Source organism: Salvelinus namaycush, chromosome 18, assembly GCF_016432855.1.
Source record: "Salvelinus namaycush isolate Seneca chromosome 18, SaNama_1.0, whole genome shotgun sequence".
Lineage (NCBI taxonomy): Eukaryota > Metazoa > Chordata > Actinopteri > Salmoniformes > Salmonidae > Salvelinus > Salvelinus namaycush.
The window spans coordinates 38,882,539-38,904,086 of NC_052324.1; the positions used below are offsets into that span (position 1 = coordinate 38,882,539).

At 41.9% G+C, this 21,548-nt stretch overlaps 1 protein-coding gene across 1 annotated transcript in view; it reads left to right on the top strand.

Moving 5' to 3' along the window:
- The window catches only part of LOC120062946 (serine/threonine-protein kinase TAO3-like), an 88,658-nt gene that overhangs the window by 15,162 nt on the left and 51,948 nt on the right, over nucleotides 1-21,548 (top strand). Inside the window, exons 2-8 of the mRNA XM_039012999.1 lie at nucleotides 7,217-7,453; nucleotides 12,371-12,442; nucleotides 13,033-13,134; nucleotides 13,756-13,801; nucleotides 17,806-17,902; nucleotides 18,692-18,805; nucleotides 21,301-21,392. Coding sequence (XP_038868927.1) covers nucleotides 7,322-7,453; nucleotides 12,371-12,442; nucleotides 13,033-13,134; nucleotides 13,756-13,801; nucleotides 17,806-17,902; nucleotides 18,692-18,805; nucleotides 21,301-21,392 — 655 coding nt within the window. The 5' untranslated portion in view covers nucleotides 7,217-7,321. The remainder of the gene's footprint in view (nucleotides 1-7,216; nucleotides 7,454-12,370; nucleotides 12,443-13,032; nucleotides 13,135-13,755; nucleotides 13,802-17,805; nucleotides 17,903-18,691; nucleotides 18,806-21,300; nucleotides 21,393-21,548) is intronic.

Consider the following 21,548-nt stretch of genomic DNA (forward strand, 5'->3'; position numbering starts at 1 on the left):
ATTCTGATTAAAAGAATGAAAGGTGTGTCTCATTATGGTAAGTGGTGAAATAAGTATAGCCAGTTACAATTGTAATGGCTTAGCAGATAATAAGAAAAGACGATCAGTATTTACCTGGCTAAAAGAGAAGGATTATAATATCTATTGTTTACAGGAAACCCATTCAACAGTTTTAGATGAAGTTTTGTGGAAAAAGAACTGGGGGGGCAAAATATATTTCTCCCATGGGCAAAGAAATTCAAAAGGGGTGATGGTTTTAATTAACAATAATTTTGATCCAAATGTGCAAATTGTCCAAACAGATCCTCAAGGTAGATGGATTATTTTAAATATGTTATTGGACAATAAACAAATATGGCTTGTTAACCTATACGGTCCGAATAATGATGATCCAAGCTTCTTTGAAAATATATATAAGAATTTATCAACTCTACAAGCAACACTAGACTCTATTATTATAGTGGGAGATTTTAATACGGTCTTAAATACCTCTATAGACCGGAAAGGAAATCACACTACAAACTATCACCCTCAGGCACTTAAGGAAATCATGAATGTCATGGATATATTGGAATTAGTGGATATATGGAGACTTAAATACCCTGATTTAGTGAGATATACATGGCGGAGGCTGAATCAAGCTAGTCGTCTTGACTACTTTCTTATACCATTCTCTCTGGCACCAAAAGTTAAAAAAGTGTTGATAGGGGACAGAATGCGGTCGGATCATCACATAATTGGCATATATATTTCTCTTACAGAATTTCCACGTGGGCGAGGATATTGGAAATTTAATCAAAGTCTACTAGATGATAAATTGTTTAGAACTAGGACAGAAGATTTTATAACTGACTTTTTCAGACATAACATAGGTACAGCAGATCCCCTTATTGTATGGGACACTTTTAAGTGTGCCTTTAGAGGCCATGCAATTCAGTACTCATCTATAAAACAAAGGGAATTTAGATCAAAAGAGTCCATATTAACAAAGGAAATTGAAGGACTAACAGTACAGTTAGATAGCAATAAAAACGGTACCATAGAGGCACAGAATAAGTTAGAGGAAAAACAAAAAGAAATGGAGGAACTTATTCAAGAAAGATCCAGTGTAATATATTATAAAAATAAAGCGAACTGGATGGAATATGGGGAAAAATGCACCAAATTCTTTTTCAATCTTCAATATAGAAATGCTACCAAAAAAAATGTATTAAAACTTGTTACAAATGATGGAGTCACGCATGATTCACCAAATGATATTTTGAAAGAGGAAGTAAAGTACTTTAAGAATATGTTTTCGTTTCAGGCTCCTCCATCTCCACTAACTGAAACTAATTGTATGGATTTTTTTCCTATTAATAATGTAAAATTAACATCTGTACAGAAAGACTCATGTGAAGGCCAAATTACAGAGGAGGAACTGCTTGATGCAATTGGGGCCTTTAAGGATGGGAAAACTCCAGGGCTGGATGGCATACCAGTGGAAGTATACAAAACTTTTTTTGATATACTCAAAGGACCATTATTAGCTTGTTTTAACCACTCCTATATAAATGGTAGATTATCAGACACGCAACAAGAAGGTCTGATATCGTTATTACTGAAACAGGACCCAAGTGGTATATATAAAGATCCAGTCCAATTAAAAAATTGGAGACCTCTTACACTTCAGTGTTGTGATGCAAAAATCCTAGCAAAATGCTTGGCGCATAGAATAAAAAAAGTTTTGTCAGATATTATTCATCCTAATCAGACAGGTTTTTTACATGGACGATACATTGGAGATAATATAAGGCAAGTACTGGAAACAATAGAACACTATGAAATATCGGGGACACCAGGTCTGGTTTTCATAGCTGATTTTGAAAAGGCTTTTGATAAAGTACGACTGGAGTTTATATATAAATGCCTAGAATATTTCAATTTTGGGGAATCTCTTATAAAATGGGTTAAAATTATGTATAGTAACCCTAGGTGTAAAATAGTAAATAATGGCTACATCTCAGAAAGTTTTAAACTATCTAGAGGAGTAAAACAAGGTTGTCCACTATCGGCATATCTATTTATTATTGCCATCGAAATGTTAGCTGTTAAAATTAGATCAAACATTAATATTAATGGATTAGAAATCCGTGGCTTAAAAACTAAGGTGTCATTGTACGCTGATGATTCATGTTTTCTTTTAAAACCACAACTAGAGTCTCTCCACGGCCTCATAGAGGATCTAGATACCTTTGCTATCCTCTCTGGATTAAAACCAAATTATGATAAATGTACCATATTACGTATTGGATCACTAAAAAATACACATTTTATATTGCCATGTAGTTTACCAATTAAATGGTCTGACGGAGATGTGGACATACTCGGTATAAAAATCCCAAAAGAAAGAAATGATCTCACTCCAATAAATTTTTATAGAAAGTTAGCAAAAATAGATAAGATCTTGCTACCATGGAAAGGAAAATACTTGTCTATTTGTGGAAAAATCACCCTGATTAACTCTTTAGTCATATCACAGTTTACCTATTTGCTTATGGTTTTGCCTACACCTAGTGACCTGCTTTTTAAATTATATGAACAAAAAATATTCCATTTTATTTGGAACGGCAAGCCAGATAAAATTAAAAGGGCCTATTTATATAACGAATATGAATTCGGAGGGCAGAAATTATTAAATATTAAAGCATTAGACCTCTCACTAAAGGCATCAGTCATACAAAAGTTATACTTAAATCCAAACTGGTTCTCTAGTAAATTGGTACGAATGTCTCATCCTATGTTCAAGAAGGGCCTTTTTCCCTTTATTCAGATTACACCTGCTCACTTTCGGTTGTTTGAAAAGGAAATAATCTCCAAAATATCCTTATTTTTTAAACAAGCCTTAGAAAGTTGGTTGCAATTTCAGTTTAATCCACCTGAAAGGACGGAACAAATAGTACAACAAATATTGTGGTTAAATTCAAATATAGTAATTGATAAAAAAACTGTATTTATCGAAGAAATGTTTAAAAAAGGTATAATTTTTGTGAATGATATCATAAATAGGACTGGTGGAGTTATGTCACACATGCAGCTAACACAGACATATGGAAATGTCTGCTCTACCCAAAATTACAACCAATTAATTGCAGCATTACCACAAAAATGGAAGAGGCAAGTAGAAGGGGAAAAAAGTAAGGAACTTGTATGTCGGCCCTGTATTAAAGAACATAAATGGTTAAAGAAAAGTGTGATAAATAAAAACATATACCAATTTCATTTAAGGACCAAAAAACTGACAGCTGTGCCATATAAATTGCAAAATAGTTGGGAAGAGATTTTCGATGTACCCATTCCATGGCACATGGTTTATGAATTGATACGCAAAACAACGCCGGATTCAAAACTTCGAATTTTTCAATTTAAATTACTGTACAAAATTCTTGCAACTAATAGAATGTTATATATATGGGGTATACAATCTTCCCAGCTCTGCAGATTCTGTTGTGAGGAGGCAGAGTCATTAGATCATTTATTTTGGTATTGTCCATATGTAGCTCGTTTTTGGTCACAGGTCCAGGAATGGCTGAAGAATTGCAACATTTGCCTAGAACTAACGCTACAGATAGCAATACTGGGGGATTTGAAAAGCCATAGTCAATCAATCAATAATATAATAATTATTTTAGCAAAAATGTTTATTTTTAATTTACAATCTGTAGAAGCTATGAGAATAGGAAGGTTCAAATCTTTTGTGAAGCATCACAGCACAGTTGAAAAATATATGGCAAATAAAAATCCGAAATGGATGATGTTGGAAGATAGATGGGAAGGGTTGAGTGGAACTGAAGGGTGGGACTAATAACAAGATAAACAATGTAGGGCATACGGGATCTGTGAAATGTGTATAGGTGCGGAGCTTTTGTGAAATAGCACAGTTACAAGTGGAAATAAAATTGGATGGACAACAGAAATAGAGGAAGGACTAAGAACAAACAAGAGAGAACTATTATAAAGTAGTCTGTGTCTGTAAAATAGGTATAAGATGTATAAATTGAAGGTAAAAGCAGAAGTGTTTATTAGTTTACTCCAATTGGGGGAGCGGTGGTAGGGTTGCGGGGAATAATAATAAAGGTATATTCTTTAAAAAAGTATGTATGTCTATATAGGTATGTGTATGTATATATGTATATATGTATGCATGCGTGTATGGATATATATATTTACCCAAAAAAATATGGGGGATTGGAAATGATGCAGACAATTACATTGGAAGCAACATTCTTTCCGCAATATTAAGCTGATCCACCCCAAAAAAAAAAAATAAAAAAAAAATAAAAAAAAAAAAAAAATATCTGGTGTGACCACCTTTTGTCTCATGCATAAAGTTGATTAGGCTGTTGATTGTGGCCTATGGAATGTTGTCCCACTGCTCTTCAATGGCTGTGCAAAGTTGCTGGATATTGGTTTGAACAGGAACACGCTGTCGTACACATCCCAAACATGCTCAATGGTTGACATGTCTGGTGAGTATGCAGCCCATGGAAGAACTGGGACATTATCAGCTTCCAGGAATTGTGTACAGATCCTTGTGACATTGGGCCGTGTATTATCATGCTGAAACATGAGGTGAGGCCGGCGGATGAATGGCACGACAATGGGCCTCAGGATCTCATCACAGTATCTCTGTGCATTCAAATTGCCATTGATAAAATGCAATTGTGTTCGTTGTCTGTAGCTTATAACTGCCCATACCATAACCCCACCACTACCATGGGGCACTCTGTTCACAATGTTGACATCAGCAAACCGCTCGCCCACACAACGCCATACACATTGTCTGCGGTTGTGAAATACTGCCAAATTCTCTAAAACAACGTTGGAAGCGGCTTATGGTAGTTTCAATTCTCTGGCAACAGCTCTGGTGGACATTCCTGCAATCAGCATGCCAATTGCACGCTCCCTCAACTTGAGACATCTGTGTCATCGTGTTGTGACAAAACTGCACATTTTAGTGGCCTTTTATTATCCCCCAGCACAAGGTGCACCTGTGGAATGATACATTCTGTTTAATCAGCTTCTTGATGTGCCACACTTGTCAGGTGGATGGATTATATTGGCAAGCAGAAACGCTTGCTTACAGGGATGTAAACAAATTTTTGCACAACATTTAAGAGAAGTAAGCTTTTTGTGCATATGGAAAAATTCTGGTATTGTATTTCAGCTCATGGAACATGGGAACACTTTATATGTTGCGTTAATATATTTTTTTCAGTGTACACTTTTTTCTACGCACTAAACAATTTAGGCAACGGGAATCTTGATCCAGAAGGGGATTGAATGTCTCTGCTGTAACCAAAAAGCTTGATCTTGACATCTAGCCACTTACAGTGGCTTGAGACAGTATACACCCCCTTTGGCATTTTTCCTATTTTGTTGCCTTACAACCCGGAATTAAAATTGATTTTTGGGGGGGTTGTATAATTTATTTTAAACAACATGCCTACCACGTTGAAGATGCAAAATATTTTTTATTGTGAAACAAACAAGAAATAAGACAAGAAAATGGAAAACTTGAGCGTGATTATCTATTCACCCCCCCAAAGTCAATACTTTGTAGAGCCACCTTTTACAGCAATTACAGCTGCAGGTCTCTTGGTATGTCTCTATAAGCTTGGCACATCTAGCCACTGGGATTTTTGCCCATTCTTCAAGCCAAAACTGCTCCAGCTCCTTCAAATTTGATGGGTTCCACTGATGTACAGCAATCTAAGTCATACCACAGATTCTCAATTGGATTGAAGTTTGGGCTTTGACTAGGCCATTCCAAGACATTAAAATGTTCCCCTTTAAACCACTCGAGTGTTGCTTTGGAAGTATGCTTAGGGTCATTGTTCTGCTGGAAGGTGAACCTCTGTCCCAGTCTCAAATCTCTGGAAGACTGAAACAGGTTTCCCTCAAGATATTCCCTGTATTTAGCATCATCCTTTAATTCTGACCAGTTTCCCAGTCCCTGCCAGTGAAAAACACCCCCACAGCATGATGCTGCCACCACCATGCTTCACTGTGGGGATGGTATTCTCGGGGTGATGAGAGGTGTTGGGTTTGCGCCAGACATAGCGTTGTCCTTGATGGCCAAAAAGCTAAAGTTTGGTCTCATCTGACCAGAGTACCTTCTTCCATATGTTTGGGGAGTCTCCCACATGCCTTTTGGCAAACACCAAACGTGATTGAATACATATGCGCGCACCACTTTTCCATTTAGAATTTTTTGAAACAAGTTTTTTTTTTTTTTTTTTTACTAAACCAATTTGGACTATTTTGTGTATGTCCATTACATGAAATCCAAATAAAACTCCATTTAAATTACAGGTTGTAATGCAACAAAATAGGGAAAACGCAGAGGTGTGTGAATACTTTTGCAAGGCACTGTAGCTAGAAAGTTACCAAACCATTTAATGCATAGCTAGAGCCCTGAACTAGTTTATAAGCAGTAGCGTAGCATGGACTCAGGCAGCCTCCGCCTAAGTTATTCCCAACACAAAAAAAAATACAAAACATACTATATATCTATATTTAATATTTTTTACGGTATTGGAAATCATATTGTCATTATTTGGAAATAGCCCGGTATACGGTATAAACAGTATATCGCCCAAGCCTACGTGTGTGTGTGGTCACGTGGCCCTCTCTATTCTCTCTCTGTGTGTTTGTGTGTGGAAGTGATGCACCAATGACTCACAGCGAGCGGCTGCAGCTGTCCTCTGTGTGTGTCCGTGTCCGTGTCCGTGTCCGTGTCCGTGTCCGTGTCCGTGTCCGTGTGTGTGTGTGTGTGTGTGTGTGTGTGTGTGTGTGTGTGTGTGTGTGTGATTTTCTGCATGGTTGAACAACAGGACGAGATAGTGAGCATGACCATCTCCTTCCCTTTCCTCTACCCTGCCAACTGTCCACGTGACCAACACACACACATGTTAAATGGTGATGAGTAGGATACGGTTGTAGACAGGGGTTGTACCGATTTCAAAACACTTGATCTGTGTGTATGTTTCTGCATGTTTATCCTGTAGGTCCTGGTTGGTACATGTCATCTCGATATGCTCTATTGTCCATTTAGTTGACAATTCATGTTGTGAAGCGATCATATTAATAAACCAATCTGATACACTACATGTCAGCTATTTGTTGTGTGTAGGCCTTACTCCCTCTCAAACGTGTATGTTTGTGTTCCGTCCAGGTTGCTATGGTGAATGCGGGGCGCGTGGATGAGGAGGAGGAGCTGCAGTGAGGTGGAACACCGCGGTAACCACGGTACCGTCTAGCGCCCACCCGCCCACCCACCATGCCCTCGTCCACGCAGAAGGGAGTGCCGAAGGACCCCGAACAGGCCGACCTCTTCTTCAAAGATGACCCAGAGGAAGTCTTCTGTGACCTCCACGAGATCGGCCATGGCAGCTTCGGGGCCGTCTACTTTGTACGTGAACTGAGATCCTGACGTATACAGGTTCTGGGTGGGAGACGTGCACATCAGCTTAGCTCTAGTGCCACTCCAGTTAGGAGGCTAGTAGTGATAAAGTAATAGTAGGGGTTATACTCTTGAAAGAGTAGCATTGACTCTACTATTACACAGAACTAGCTGGCATGGCTAGAGTATACTCTATTTATTTTGTGGTTGATGTTAGTCTGTGGCTATGTCAGAGTCCAGGGACAAGATCACACACTTTCTCAAGGTTGTCTGAGATTAACTCTCTGCTGCCATTTCCGTTAAGTTTCTATGCTGCGTTTCTTTATCTGGTTGTCACTAATGACACAAAGCCTTTGATTCTAAAGCAACGCCGGGAGAGAGCGAGAGGACGAGTCTGCCAGCACCAATCCCTCCATCCTTCTCCTTCTCATCCCTTCCCTCTACCCCCTCCTCCCTTCTCTCTATCCCTTCCCTCTACCCCTCTCCTCCCTTCTCTCTATCCCTTCCCTCTACCCCTCTCCTCCCTTCTCTCTATCCCTTCCCTCTACCCCTCTCCTCCCTTCTCTCTCCTCCCTTCCCTCTACCCCTCTCCTCCCTTCTCTCTCCTCCCTTCCCTCTACCCCTCTCCTCCCTTCTCTCTCCTGCCTTCCCTCTACCCCTCTCCTCCCTTCTCTCTCCTCCCTTCCCTCTACCCCTCTCCTCCCTTCTCTCTACCCCTTCCCTCTACCCCTCTCCTCCCTTCTCTCTACCCCCTTCCCTCTACCCCTCTCCTCCCTTCTCTCTACCCCCTTCCCTCTACCCCTCTCCTCCCTTCTCTCTCCTGCCTTCCCTCTACCCCTCTCCTCCCTTCTCTCTCCTCCCTTCCCTCTACCCCTCTCCTCCCTTCTCTCTACCCCCTTCCCTCTACCCCTCTCCTCCCTTCTCTCTCCTCCCTTCCCTCTACCCCTCTCCTCCCTTCTCTCTCCTGCCTTCCCTCTACCCCTCTCCTCCCTTCTCTCTCCTCCCTTCCCTCTACCCCTCTCCTCCCTTCTCTCTACCCCTCTCCTCCCTTCTCTCTACCCCCTTCCCTCTACCCCTCTCCTCCCTTCTCTCTACCCCCTTCCCTCTACCCCTCTCCTCTCTTTTATCTTCCCCCTTCCCTCTACCCCTCTCCTCCCTTCTCTCTCCTCCCTTCCCTCTACCCCTCTCCTCGCTTCTCTCTACCCCCTTCCAAGGATGCAAGGCTGGTGGAGAAAAGGCATACTCTGAAGTCTTTCCTTCTAAGACAGCTGTTTTGTGGGTTATGTGGCGAGGACAGCTGGCGATGGATGGATGGATAGATAGTAGGGCATTACTACTACATAGAATCCAGTCATTTTCACATAAGGCTACAGGACTCAATGTCAGCCTAGCAGTCTGGCTGATATGGCTGGCTATAGAGTCCTGGTGCCTTTTATTGTCCCCCTTGACACTGTTCTTTTGATAGTAGTTCAGGATATTTTACTGGACCTGGGTTGGCAGGCATTACTGCTCTTCTGAGTCCAGTCATCTACCAGACAAGGCTACAGAAATAGAATTACAAAAATCGACTTATTTTAAAGCGGCAATCTGGGATTCGAAAAACAACAGAGGTCAATGGCTATGTATCATTAATTTAAAAGTCCAGAAATGCATGTGCCAATCCCAGATTAACCCTTTTTAAGTGTTCCAGTCAAATTGCCGTAGTTTAAATATTTTTTTATCCTGTTCTAGTAATTACATTTCTATGGCAAAAGTACCATGTCACCAAACCCCACTGCGTGAGGATGAGGTGGTCAGTCTGTCTAGCTGATATGGCTGGCTATGATGAAATCCTTGTGCCTTTATTGTGGTCATTGACACACTTCTCTACCCAGCTGTCTGTGATCTACAAGAATAGCTTATTGGGAGATTTAGCTAATTTTACAGGGATTTTTCTGCCATTTAAATTATTGGGCTGGCCACCAAACGTTTTTTCAGGTCGCTTAAATCCAAACAGTGTAAAAAAAATCAAATGCTTTCAGTGTAAACTTCAATGTCTTAAAACAGATATAACATATGGAAAATATTCAGGCCCCTTGACTTGTTCCACATTTTGTTACATTAGTCTTATTCTAAAATGGATTAAAAAAAATCCTCATCAATCTACACACAATACACCATAATGACAAAGCAAAAACTGTTTTGGTAATTTATTAAAAATTTAAAACGGAAATATTACATTTACGTAAGTTTTCAGACCATTTACTCAGTACTTTGTTGAAGCACATTTGTCAGCGATTACAGTCTGGAGTGTTCTTGGATATGATGCTACAAGCTTGGCACACCTGTATTTGGGGAGTTTAAATATTATGGGGTGTTGTGTGTAGATTGCTGATTTTTTTTTTTTTTATCCAGTTAAGAATAAGGCTGTAACGTAACAAAATGTGGAAAAAGTCAAGTGGTCTGAATACTTTCCGAAGGCACTGTATGTAGAAAATATATAATCTATGAGAACTAACAATGACCAAAATAAGAGCTAGACAGTCAAGGAGAATTGCAAAGTCCAAAAACAATGAATATAGCAGTATATATACTACCGTTCAAAAGTTTGGGGTCACTTAGAAATGTCCTTGTTTTTTAAAGAAAAGCAAGTTTTTAATTGGTCCATTAAAATAACATAAAATTGATCAGAAATACAGTGTAGACATTGTTAATGTTGTAAACGACTATTGTAGCTGGAAACGGCTGATTTTTTTTAATGAAATTTCTACATAGGTGTACAGAGGCCCATTATCAGCAACCATCTCTCCTGTGTTCCAATGGCACGTTGTGTTAGCTAATCCAAGTTGATCATTTTAAAAGAAAACCCTTTTGCATTTATGTTAGCACAGGGAAAAACTGTTGTCTGATTAAAGAAGCAATAAAACTGGGCTTCTTTAGACAGAACAGCGCAAACTGGCTCTAACCAGAATAGAAAGAGGAGTGGGAGGCCCTGGTGCACAACTGAGCAAAAGGACAAGTACGTTAGTGTCTAGTTTGAGAAAAAGACGCCTCACAAGTCCTCAACTGGCAGCTTCATTAAATAGTAGCTATTCCATAAAAAATCTGCCGTTTCCAGCTACAATACTCATTTACAATATTAATCATTTCTACACTGTAATTCTGATCAATTTGATGTTATTTTAATGGAGAAAAAATTTGCTTTTCTTTCAAAAACAAGGACATTTCTTAAGTGACCCCAAACTTTTGAATGGTAGTGTCATTTAATCTTATGTTTGAGAAAAATAATAGCATTAGCCATGGCAAAATGCATAGGAAATTACCTTTAAAACTGCAAACATTTCTCTCAGCTCCATGGAGAAATGTGTAGAATTGCAGGAATTTGGCTTAAATTCAAATATTTCTCTACACCGCCAAGAGGGGGGCCTCTAAAATGTAGCCATGCCGAGGGGCAGAGACTATAATGATGTTCTTACTGTGTGTAGATGGGCCACCAGCAGGTTAAGTACTGTGCCTAGCTTCTAGCTTCTTTGAATAACAGCCTGTTTCCTCTATGCTCATATCTCAACTCGGGGGAGTTTCCTGTGATGTTAAAATCTGTACTTTCATATTTGTTCAGTAACTCCTTAAGTGGAGATGTCAATGAAGAGAGACAGTTGATTATTGTTTCTAGTTTGTTCTCATTTGACCCGGAGTCATCAGTCAGTTTGTTAGGTACACCCATCTAGTACCTGATCGGACCCCCTTTTCCCTACAGAACAGCCTGAATTATTTGGGGTGTGGATACATTGCTCAATTGGTATCCAGAGACCTAACTTGTGCCAGGAAAACACTCCCCACACCATTACACCATCAAAACCAGCATGTATTGTTGACACCAGGCAGGATGGGGCCATGGACTCATGCTGCTTATGCAAATCCTGACTCTGCCATCAGCATGACGCAACAAGCAACAGACAATGTTTTTCCACTTTTCAATTGTCCAGTGTTGGTGATCATGTGCCCACTGGAGCTGCTTCTTCTTTTTAGCTGATATGAATGAAACCCGGTGTGGTTGTCCGGTGGAATAGCCCATCCGTGACAAGGAACGTCCGAGATGCCGTTTTGCACACCGCTGTTGTACTGTGCTGTGATTTACCTGTTTGTGGCTGTTAGCACGATTCTTACCATTCTCCTTCAACCTCCATCAAGCAGCTGTTTTGTCCCACAGAACTGCCGCTGACTGGATGTTTTTTGTTTGTCGCTCCATTCTCAGTAGATCCTAGACGCTGTGTGAAAAGCACAGGAGGCTACTGGCACCGGCGTGTCTGGCACCAACCATCATACCACGCACAAAGTCACTTAGTTCACTAATTTTGCCATTTTAACTTTCAGTCAAACAGATACTGAATGCCTGTCTACTTGCTTTATATAGCAAGCCACGGTCATGTGACTGTCTGTAGGAGCAAACCATTTTTTTTAATGGGGTGGTGTACCTAATAAACTGGCTTCTAACTGTATAAAGATGTATCACTATAATTTGACCCATTTGTACCAGATTTTAGACTCCAACTGGATGCTGTCTATGTTTCAGATACTTATTGAATTGAATATCAAGTGCTCCTCTTGGGTTTGCAAATGAATTGACTCTGGCAAGGACTATTCACTTATTACTAGTAATTTACTAAATGTGAACTGCAGCACAATCTGGTTAACAAATTATGGTCTTAATACTGATGACGGCTCTATAAAAGATGGGCCCATATCCTGTATTCATACCACTGTGGTGTATTTATATAGAGATGCCTGTTCTCACATCCACCCTCCCATCTCTCTCTCTCTTTGTCTCTCTCTCTCTGTGTCTTTCTCTGTGTCTCTCTCACGCTCTCTCTGTCTCGCGCTCTCTCTGTCTCGCGCTCTCTCTGTCTCGTTCTCACTCACACCCTCCCCTGTCTCTCTCCCCTACAGGCCAGAAACTCCTACTCCAAAGAGGTGGTGGCCATCAAGAAGATGTCCTACAATGGCAAACAGACCACCGAGGTGAGAGGACAACTCCAACACACATTAAAGTCACTCACTGACTGCTATACTGGCCAAACCAAGTCACTCAGTGTGTCCACTATAACAGTCACACCTAAGGTTAAACATTCCATGGCCAGCTCTCACTCGCTCAGAAGTCACTCTGACCACAGATGGTCACATCTCACTTTGAACTCAAACTAGAATGGTCATGCCTCAGGCCTTGAAACAGCACTAACTTACTTGGAACTCATTCCCCCTGTCTGCTTTATCAGTCACACCTCAGTCCTTGAAACAGAGGTTCAACTTTCCATGGACAACACTCACTCAGTCTGAGGTCCTTCCCTATGGACATTATGATGGTCACAACTCACTATCTTTGAACTCACAACCTGGCCTTTCGAACGGTCACATATCAGGCATTGTAACAGAGGTTCAACATTCCCTGTGATCCACAAGGCCTTGTGTTGAGATTTATGTCAGAGTTGGGGTCAAGGGTTAGGTTCAAACTCCTCTCTTGTGTAATTGTAACTGACCTATCCATAAACTCTCTCTCTGTCTCTCTCACTTTCTCTCTCTCTCCTTCTCCCTCTCCTTCCTTTTCTCCTCAGAAATGGCAGGACATCATCAAGGAGGTCAAGTTTTTGGAGCAGCTGCGCCACCCAAACACCATTGAGTATAAAGGCTGCTACTTGAAAGATAACACTGCCTGGGTCAGTGGACTGTGGCAGAGCTGCATCAATGTCTTGCTCTCAATTTCAATTCAATTCTAACGGCTTTATATTCATGGGAAACATATGTTTACATTGCCAAAGCAAGTGAAATAGATAATAAACAACAAAAATTAACAGTAAACATTACACTCACAAAAGTTCCAAAGGAATAGAGACATTTCAAATGTCATATTATGTCTATATACAGTGTTGTAATGATGTGCAAATGGTTAAAGTACAAAGGGGAAAATGAATAAACACATGGGTTGTATTTACAATGGTGTTTGTTCTTGTTGCCCTTTTCTTGTGGCAACAGATCACAAATCTTGCTGCTGTGATGGCACACTGTGGTATTTCAACCAGTAGATATGGGAGTTTATCAAAATTGGATTTGTTTTCAAATTCTTTCTGGGTCTGTGTAATCTGAGGGAAAAATGTGTCTTTTAATATGGTCATACATTTGGCAGAAGGTTAGGAAGTGCAGCTCAGTTTCCACCTCATTTTGTGGGCAGGCTCTCTCTCTCTTTCTCTCCACCATTCTTTCACACATTGTCTCTGTGCACTCTCTCAATTTTATGTTATAAACTTCTGACCTCTGACCTTTCTCTCTGTCTCTTCCAGCTGGTGATGGAGTACTGCCTAGGCTCCGCATCAGATTTACTAGAGGGTGAGTAGTGCACACACACACAGTTCATCCAAAGAACATTTTTGGCTACAAAATCCAAACACAACGAAATTAGCTGGATGCTTTCGGAGCATGTGGTCAATGAATCTATTAATGATTCAACATTCATGGTTTGCGATGAGCCTTTTCTCTAAACTCTCCACGCAATATTCCACTATGAATGTTCCTGTTCAGTCTCCCAACATTCCTGACCTTGCCCCGACTCATGTGTGTGTGTGTGTGGGTGTGGGTGTGTGTGTGTGTGTGTGTGTGTGTGTGTGTGTGTGTGTGTGTAAATATATATAATATATATATATATATAAACTCAGCAAAAAAAAAGAAACGTCCCTTTTTCAGGACCCTGTCTTTCAAAGATAATTCGTAAAAATCCAAAATACTTCACAGATCTTCATTGTAAAGGGTTTAAACACTGTTTCCCATACTTGTTCAATGAACCATAAACAATTAATGAGCATGCACCTGTGGAACGGTCGTTAAGACACTAACAGCTTACAGACGGTAGGCAATTAAGGTCACAGTTATGAAAACTTAGGACACTAAAGAGGCCTTTCTACTGACTCTGAAAAACACCAAAAGAAAAATGCCCAGGGTCCCTGCTCATCTGCGTTAACGTGCCTTAGGCATGCTGCAAGGAGGCATGAGGACTGCAGATGTGGCCAGGGCAATAAATTGCAATGTCCGTACTGTGAGACGCCTAAGACAGCACTACAGGAAGACAGGACGGACAGCTGATCGTCCTGGCAGTGGCAGACCATGTGTAACAACACCTGCACAGGATCGGTACATCCAAACATCACACAGGTACAGGATGGCAACAACAACTGCCCGAGTTACACCAGGAACGCACAATCCCTCCATCAGTGCTCAGACTCTCTGCAATAGGCTGAGAGAGGCTGGACTGAGGGCTTGTAGGCCTGTTGTAAGGCAGGTCCTCACCAGACATCACCGGCAACAACGTCGCCTATGGGCACAAACCCACCGTCGCTGGACCAGACAGGACTGGCAAAAAGTGCTCTTCACTGACGAGTCGCGGTTTTGTCTCACCAGGGGTGATGGTCGGATTCGCGTTTATCGTCGAAGGAATGAGCGTTACACTGAGGCCTGTACTCTAGAGCTGGATCGATTTGGAGGTGGAGGATCCGTCATGGTCTGGGGCGGTGTGTCACAGCGTCATCGGACTGAGCTTGTTGTCATTGCAGGCAATCTCAACGCTGTGCGTTACAGGGAAGACATCCTCCTCCCTCATGTGGTACCCTTCCTGCAGGCTCATCCTGACATGACCCTCCAGCATGACAATGCCACCAGCCATACTGCTCGTTCTGTGCGGGATTTCCTGCAAGACAGGAATGTCAGTGTTCTGCCATGGCCAGCGAAGAGCCCGGATCTCAATCCCATTGAGCACATCTGGGACCTGTTGGATCGGAGGGTGAGAGCTAGGGCTATTCCCTCAAGAAATGTCCGGGAACTTGCAGGTGCCTTGGTGGAAGTGTGGGGTAACATCTCACAGCAAGAACTGGCAAATCTGGTGCAGTCCATGAGGAGGAGATGGACTGCAGTACTTAATGCAGCTGGTGGCCACACTAGATACTGACTGTTACTTTTGATTTTGACCCCCCCTTTGTTCAGGGACACATTATTCAATTTCTGTTCGTCACATGTCTGTGGAACTTGTTCAGTTTATGTCTCAGTTGTTGAATCATGTTATGTTCATACAAATATTTACACATGTTAAGTTTGCTGAAAATTAACACAGTTGACAGTGAGAGGACGTTTCTTTTTTTGCTGAGTATATATATATATACATACATACAGTGGGGAGAACAAGTATTGGATACACTGCCGATTTTGCAGGTTTTCCTACTTACAAAGCATGTAGAGGTCTGTAATTTTTATCATAGGTACACTTCAACTGTGAGAGACGGAATCTAAAACAAAAATCCAGAAAATCACATTGTATGATTTTTAAGTAAATAATTTGCATTTTATTGCATGACATAAGTATTTGATCACCTACCAACCAGTAAGAATTCCGGCTCTCACAGACCTGTTAGTTTTTCTTTAAGAAGCCCTCCTGTTCTCCACTCATTACCTGTATTAACTGCACCTGTTTGAACTCGTTACCTGTATAAAAGACACCTGTCCACACACTCAATCAAACAGACTCCAACCTCTCCACAGTGGCCAAGACCAGAGAACTGTGTAAGGACATCAGGGCTAAAACACAAGGCTGGGATGGGCTACAGGACAATAGGCAAGCAGCTTGGTGAGAAGGCAACAACTGTTGGCGCAATTATTAGAAAATGGAAGAAGTTCAAGATGACGGTCAATCACCCTCAGCCTGGAGCTCCATGCAAAATCTCACCTCGTGGGGCATCAATGATCATGAGGAAGGTGAGGGATCAGCCCAGAACTACACGGCAGGACCTGGTCAATGACCCGAAGAGAGCTGGGACCACAGTCTCAAAGAAAACCATTAGTAACACACTACTCCGTCATGGATTAAAATCCTGCAGCGCACGCAAGGTCCCCCTGCTCAAGCCAGCGCATGTCCAGGCCCGTCTGAAGTTTGCCAATGACCATCTGGATGATCCAGAGGAGGAATGGGCGAAGGTCATGTGGTCTGATGAGACAAAAATAGAGCTTTTTGGTCTAAACTCCACTCGCCGTGTTTGGAGGAAGAAGAAGGATGAGTACAACCCCAAGAACACCATCCCAACCGTGAAGCATGGAGGTGGAAACATCATTCTTTGGGGATGCTTTTCTGCAAAGGGGATAGGACGACTGCACCGTATTGAGGGGAGGATGGATGGGGCCATGTATCGCGAGATCTTGGCCAACAACCTCCTTCCCTCAGTAAGAGCATTGAAGATGGGTCGTGGCTGGGTCTTCCAGCATGACAACGACCCGAAACACACAGCCAGGGCAACTAAGGAGTGGCTCCATAAGAAGCATCTCAAGGTCCTGGAATGGCCTAGCCAGTCTCCAGACCTGAACCCAATAGAAAATCTTTGGAGGGAGCTGAAAGTCCGTATTGCCCAGCGACAGCCCCGAAACCTGAAGGATCTGGAGAAGGTCTGTATGGAGGAGTGGGCCAAAATCCCTGCTGCAGTGTGTGCAAACCTGGTCAAGAACTACAGGAAACGTATGATCTCTGTAATTGCAAACAAAGGTTTCTGTACCAAATATTAAGTTCTGCTTTTCTGATGTGTCAAATACTTATGTCATGCAATAAAATGCAAATTAATTACTTAAAAATCATACAATGTGATTTTCTGGATTCGGTCTCTCACAGTTGAAGTGTACCTATGATATAAATTACAGACCTCTACATGCTTTGTAAGTAGGAAAACCTGCAAAATCGGCAGTGTATCAAATACTTGTTCTCCCCACTGTATATATAGCACTTGTGTTTGTGTCCCATCCTGGCTGTCATGGATACCATTTTAAACAGCCATGTGTGGCTCAGTTGGCCCCGTGTGGCTCAGTTGGTAGAGCATGGCGCTTGCAACACCAGGGTTGTGGGTTCGATTCCCACGGGGGGCCAGTACAAAAAAAGTATGAATGTATGTACTTGTAAGTCGCTCTGGATAAGAGCGTCTGCTAAATGACTTAAATGTAAATGTAATGGTGTGTGTGTGTGAAGTGCTGTTGAAATTTCTCCAGTGTAGTTCCACTTTGCCATTTGACTCCTTGGCAAGGCTTTGCTCAACTAGCCTGGTCCCAGATCTGTTTGCGTTGTCTTAACACCTCTCTATAGTCATTGAGTTAGCAAGATGGCACTAACAGATCTGGGACCAGGCTATAGTTCTACCAGAGCCCTGAATGTGTTTTATAACCCTAATATCCCAACCCTTTACCCAATAGCCAGATGCTGTTGGGGTTGCTTGTGGTCGTGTGTAAATCAGGAAGGGAAGATTACTGTACCCTGTGTCTCTAGATAGCTCTGACGGTTTTCCCCTTCTGGTTTATTTTTCTGTCCTCTCTAGTTCATAAGAAACCGCTCCAAGAGGTTGAAATTGCTGCCATAACCCATGGTGCCTTGCAGGGACTGGCTTACCTACATTCCCGTAATATGATTCACAGGTGAGTGGTCGGTCGAGTCTACCCGTCTGTTTCCACATTAAAATGTTCCTCGACAACAGATTTTAAAAGTTTGAACTGATGATGAGACGATAAGTGGTGTCTCTGTTTTCACAGCTAGGTAATAATGATGTCATCAGAGATAACTGTATCAGAGCCGTAATATCTGGCAATCCTTATCTCAGTTCAATGTGCATTCCAACAAGCCCTCTTGAACGTCACTAACGGAAAATGTTATTACGTGCTGAAGCCCGTATCATTTTACTATGCTCCCATAAAGACACGTGTTACTCTTTTATTATACACTAATAGGATAGGCATCCACTATTACAGTAGTAATTCCCAAGCCCTAAATTCTCTGACAAGCATTGTTTTCCTACAGGTCGTTATGTCACTGATTTAAAATGTAGGCCTATGTTCAAAGTTGAGAATTTTTTTTTTTAAATAAAAATGATTCCCCACAGAATTTCATAAATGAATTGTAAGGTTTTATGCCTCAAAAGTAGACTTAAAAAGTGTCCTCTCACTGTTTTCTGTGCTGAAGGAAATGTCTTTATTAATAAGCTGGAGTTGAGCTCCTGTCATGTGCTTTTTGGATATATCATAGATAAATAAATAACAAAGACAGAGAAGTGTACTACAAACATATTGTAACACTTTACGGTGTCCGTCTTTATTTGTGCATTCATAAATCCTTTGTAAAGGCTACATAATGCGTCCTAACAATATCCCATCACCCTAAACCATGCTGTCTGTGTTGTCCCTTCCTTCTTTCTCTCTCGTGCTCTCTAGAGATGTAAAAGCTGGAAACATCCTGCTAACAGAGCCTGGCCTGGTCAAACTGGCAGACTTCGGCTCTGCCTCTATAGCTTCTCCTGCCAACTCCTTCGTAGGAACACCTTACTGGTCAGTACCAAACACAACACTAGCACCTTACTGGTCAGTACCTAACACAACACTACTAACACCTGACTGGTCAGTACCAAACACAACACTACTAACACCTTACTGGTCAGTACCTAACACAACACTACTAACACCTTACTGGTCAGTACCTAACACAACACTACTAACACCTTACTGGTCAGTACCTAACACAACACTACTAACACCTTACTGGTCAGTACCAAACACAACACTACTAGCACCTTACTGGTCAGTACCAAACACAACACTAGCACCTTACTGGTCAGTACCAAACACAACACTAGCACCTTACTGGTCAGTACCAAACACAACACTAGCACCTTACTGGTCAGTACCAAACACAACACTACTAACACCTTACTGGTCAGTACCAAACACAACACTAGCACCTTACTGGTCAGTACCAAACACAACACTAGCACCTTACTGGTCAGTACCTAACACAACACTACTAACACCTTACTGGTCAGTACCAAACACAACACTACTAACACCTGACTGGTCAGTACCAAACACACCACTACTAACACCTGACTGGTCAGTACCAAACACAACACTAGCACCTTACTGGTCAGTATCTAACACAACACTACTAACACCTTACTGGTCAGTACCTAACACAACACTACTAACACCTGACTGGTCAGTACCAAACACAACACTAGCACCTTACTGGTCAGTACCAAACACAACACTAGCACCTTACTGGTCAGTACCAAACACAACACTAGCACCTTACTGGTCAGTACCAAACACAACACTAGCACCTTACTGGTCAGTACCAAACACAACACTACTAACACCTTACTGGTCAGTATCTAACACAACACTACTAACACCTTACTGGTCAGTACCAAACACAACACTAGCACCTTACTGGTCAGTACCAAACACAACACTAACACCTTACTGGTCAGTACCAAACACAACACTACTAACACCTGACTGGTCAGTACCAAACACACCACTACTAACACCTGACTGGTCAGTACCAAACACAACACTAGCACCTTACTGGTCAGTATCTAACACAACACTAGCACCTTACTGGTCAGTACCAAACACAACACTAGCACCTTACTGGTCAGTACCTAACACAACACTAGCACCTTACTGGTCAGTACCTAACACAACACTACTAACACCTGACTGGTCAGTACCAAACACAACACTAGCACCTTACTGGTCAGTACCAAACACAACACTAGCACCTTACTGGTCAGTACCTAACACAACACTACTAACACCTGACTGGTCAGTACCAAACACAACACTAACACCTTACTGGTCAGTACCTAACACAACACTACTAACACCTGACTGGTCAGTACCAAACACACCACTACTAACACCTGACTGGTCAGTATCTAACACAACACTAGCACCTTACTGGTCAGTACCAAACACAACACTAACACCTGACTGGTCAGTATCTAACACAACACTACTAACACCTTACTGGTCAGTACCTAACACAACACTACTAACACCTGACTGGTCAGTACCTAACACAACACTAGCACCTTACTGGTCAGTACCAAACACAACACTACTAACACCTTACTGGTCAGTACCAAACACAACACTAGCACCTTACTGGTCAGTACCACCACCACCACTAACACCTTACTGGTCAGTATCTAACACAACACTAGCACCTTACTGGTCAGTACCTAACACAACACTAGCACCTTACTGGTCAGTACCAAACACAACACTACTAACACCTTACTGGTCAGTACCACCACCACCACTAACACCTTACTGGTCAGTACCTAACACAACACTAACACCTTACTGGTCAGTATCTAACACAACACTAGCACCTTACTGGTCAGTACCAAACACAACACTAACACCTTACTGGTCAGTACCACCACCACCACCACTACTAACACCTGACTGGTCAGTACCACCACCACCACCACCACTAACACCTTACTGGTCAGTACCTAACACAACACTACTAACACCTTACTGGTCAGTATCTAACACAACACTAGCACCTTACTGGTCAGTATCTAACACAACACTAGCACCTTACTGGTCAGTACCAAACACAACACTAACACCTGACTGGTCAGTACCTAACACAACACTACTAACACCTGACTGGTCAGTACCTAACACAACACTAGCACCTTACTGGTCAGTACCACCACCACCACTAACACCTTACTGGTCAGTACCTAACACACCACTACTAACACCTGACTGGTCAGTACCTAACACACCACTATTAACACCTGACTGGTCAGTATCTAACACAACACTAGCACCTTACTGGTCAGTATCTAACACAACACTACTAACACCTGACTGGTCAGTACCAAACACAACACTAGCACCTGACTGGTCAGTACCAAACACAACACTAGCACCTTACTGGTCAGTACCTAACACAACACTAACACCTTACTGGTCAGTACCATCACCACCACTAACACCTGTGCACGTCCGTCTGTGTGTTCCAGGATGGCCCCGGAAGTGATCCTAGCCATGGATGAGGGTCAGTACGAAGGGAAGATAGACATCTGGTCCCTGGGAATCACCTGCATAGAACTGGGTGAGTTAGCATACTTTTGTTTAACTGGGAATCACCTGCATAGAACTGGGTGAGTTAGCATACTTCTGTTTAACTAGGAATCACCTGCGTAGAACTGGGTGAGTTAGCGTACTTCTGTTTTACTGGGAATCACCTGCATAGAACTGGGTGAGTTAG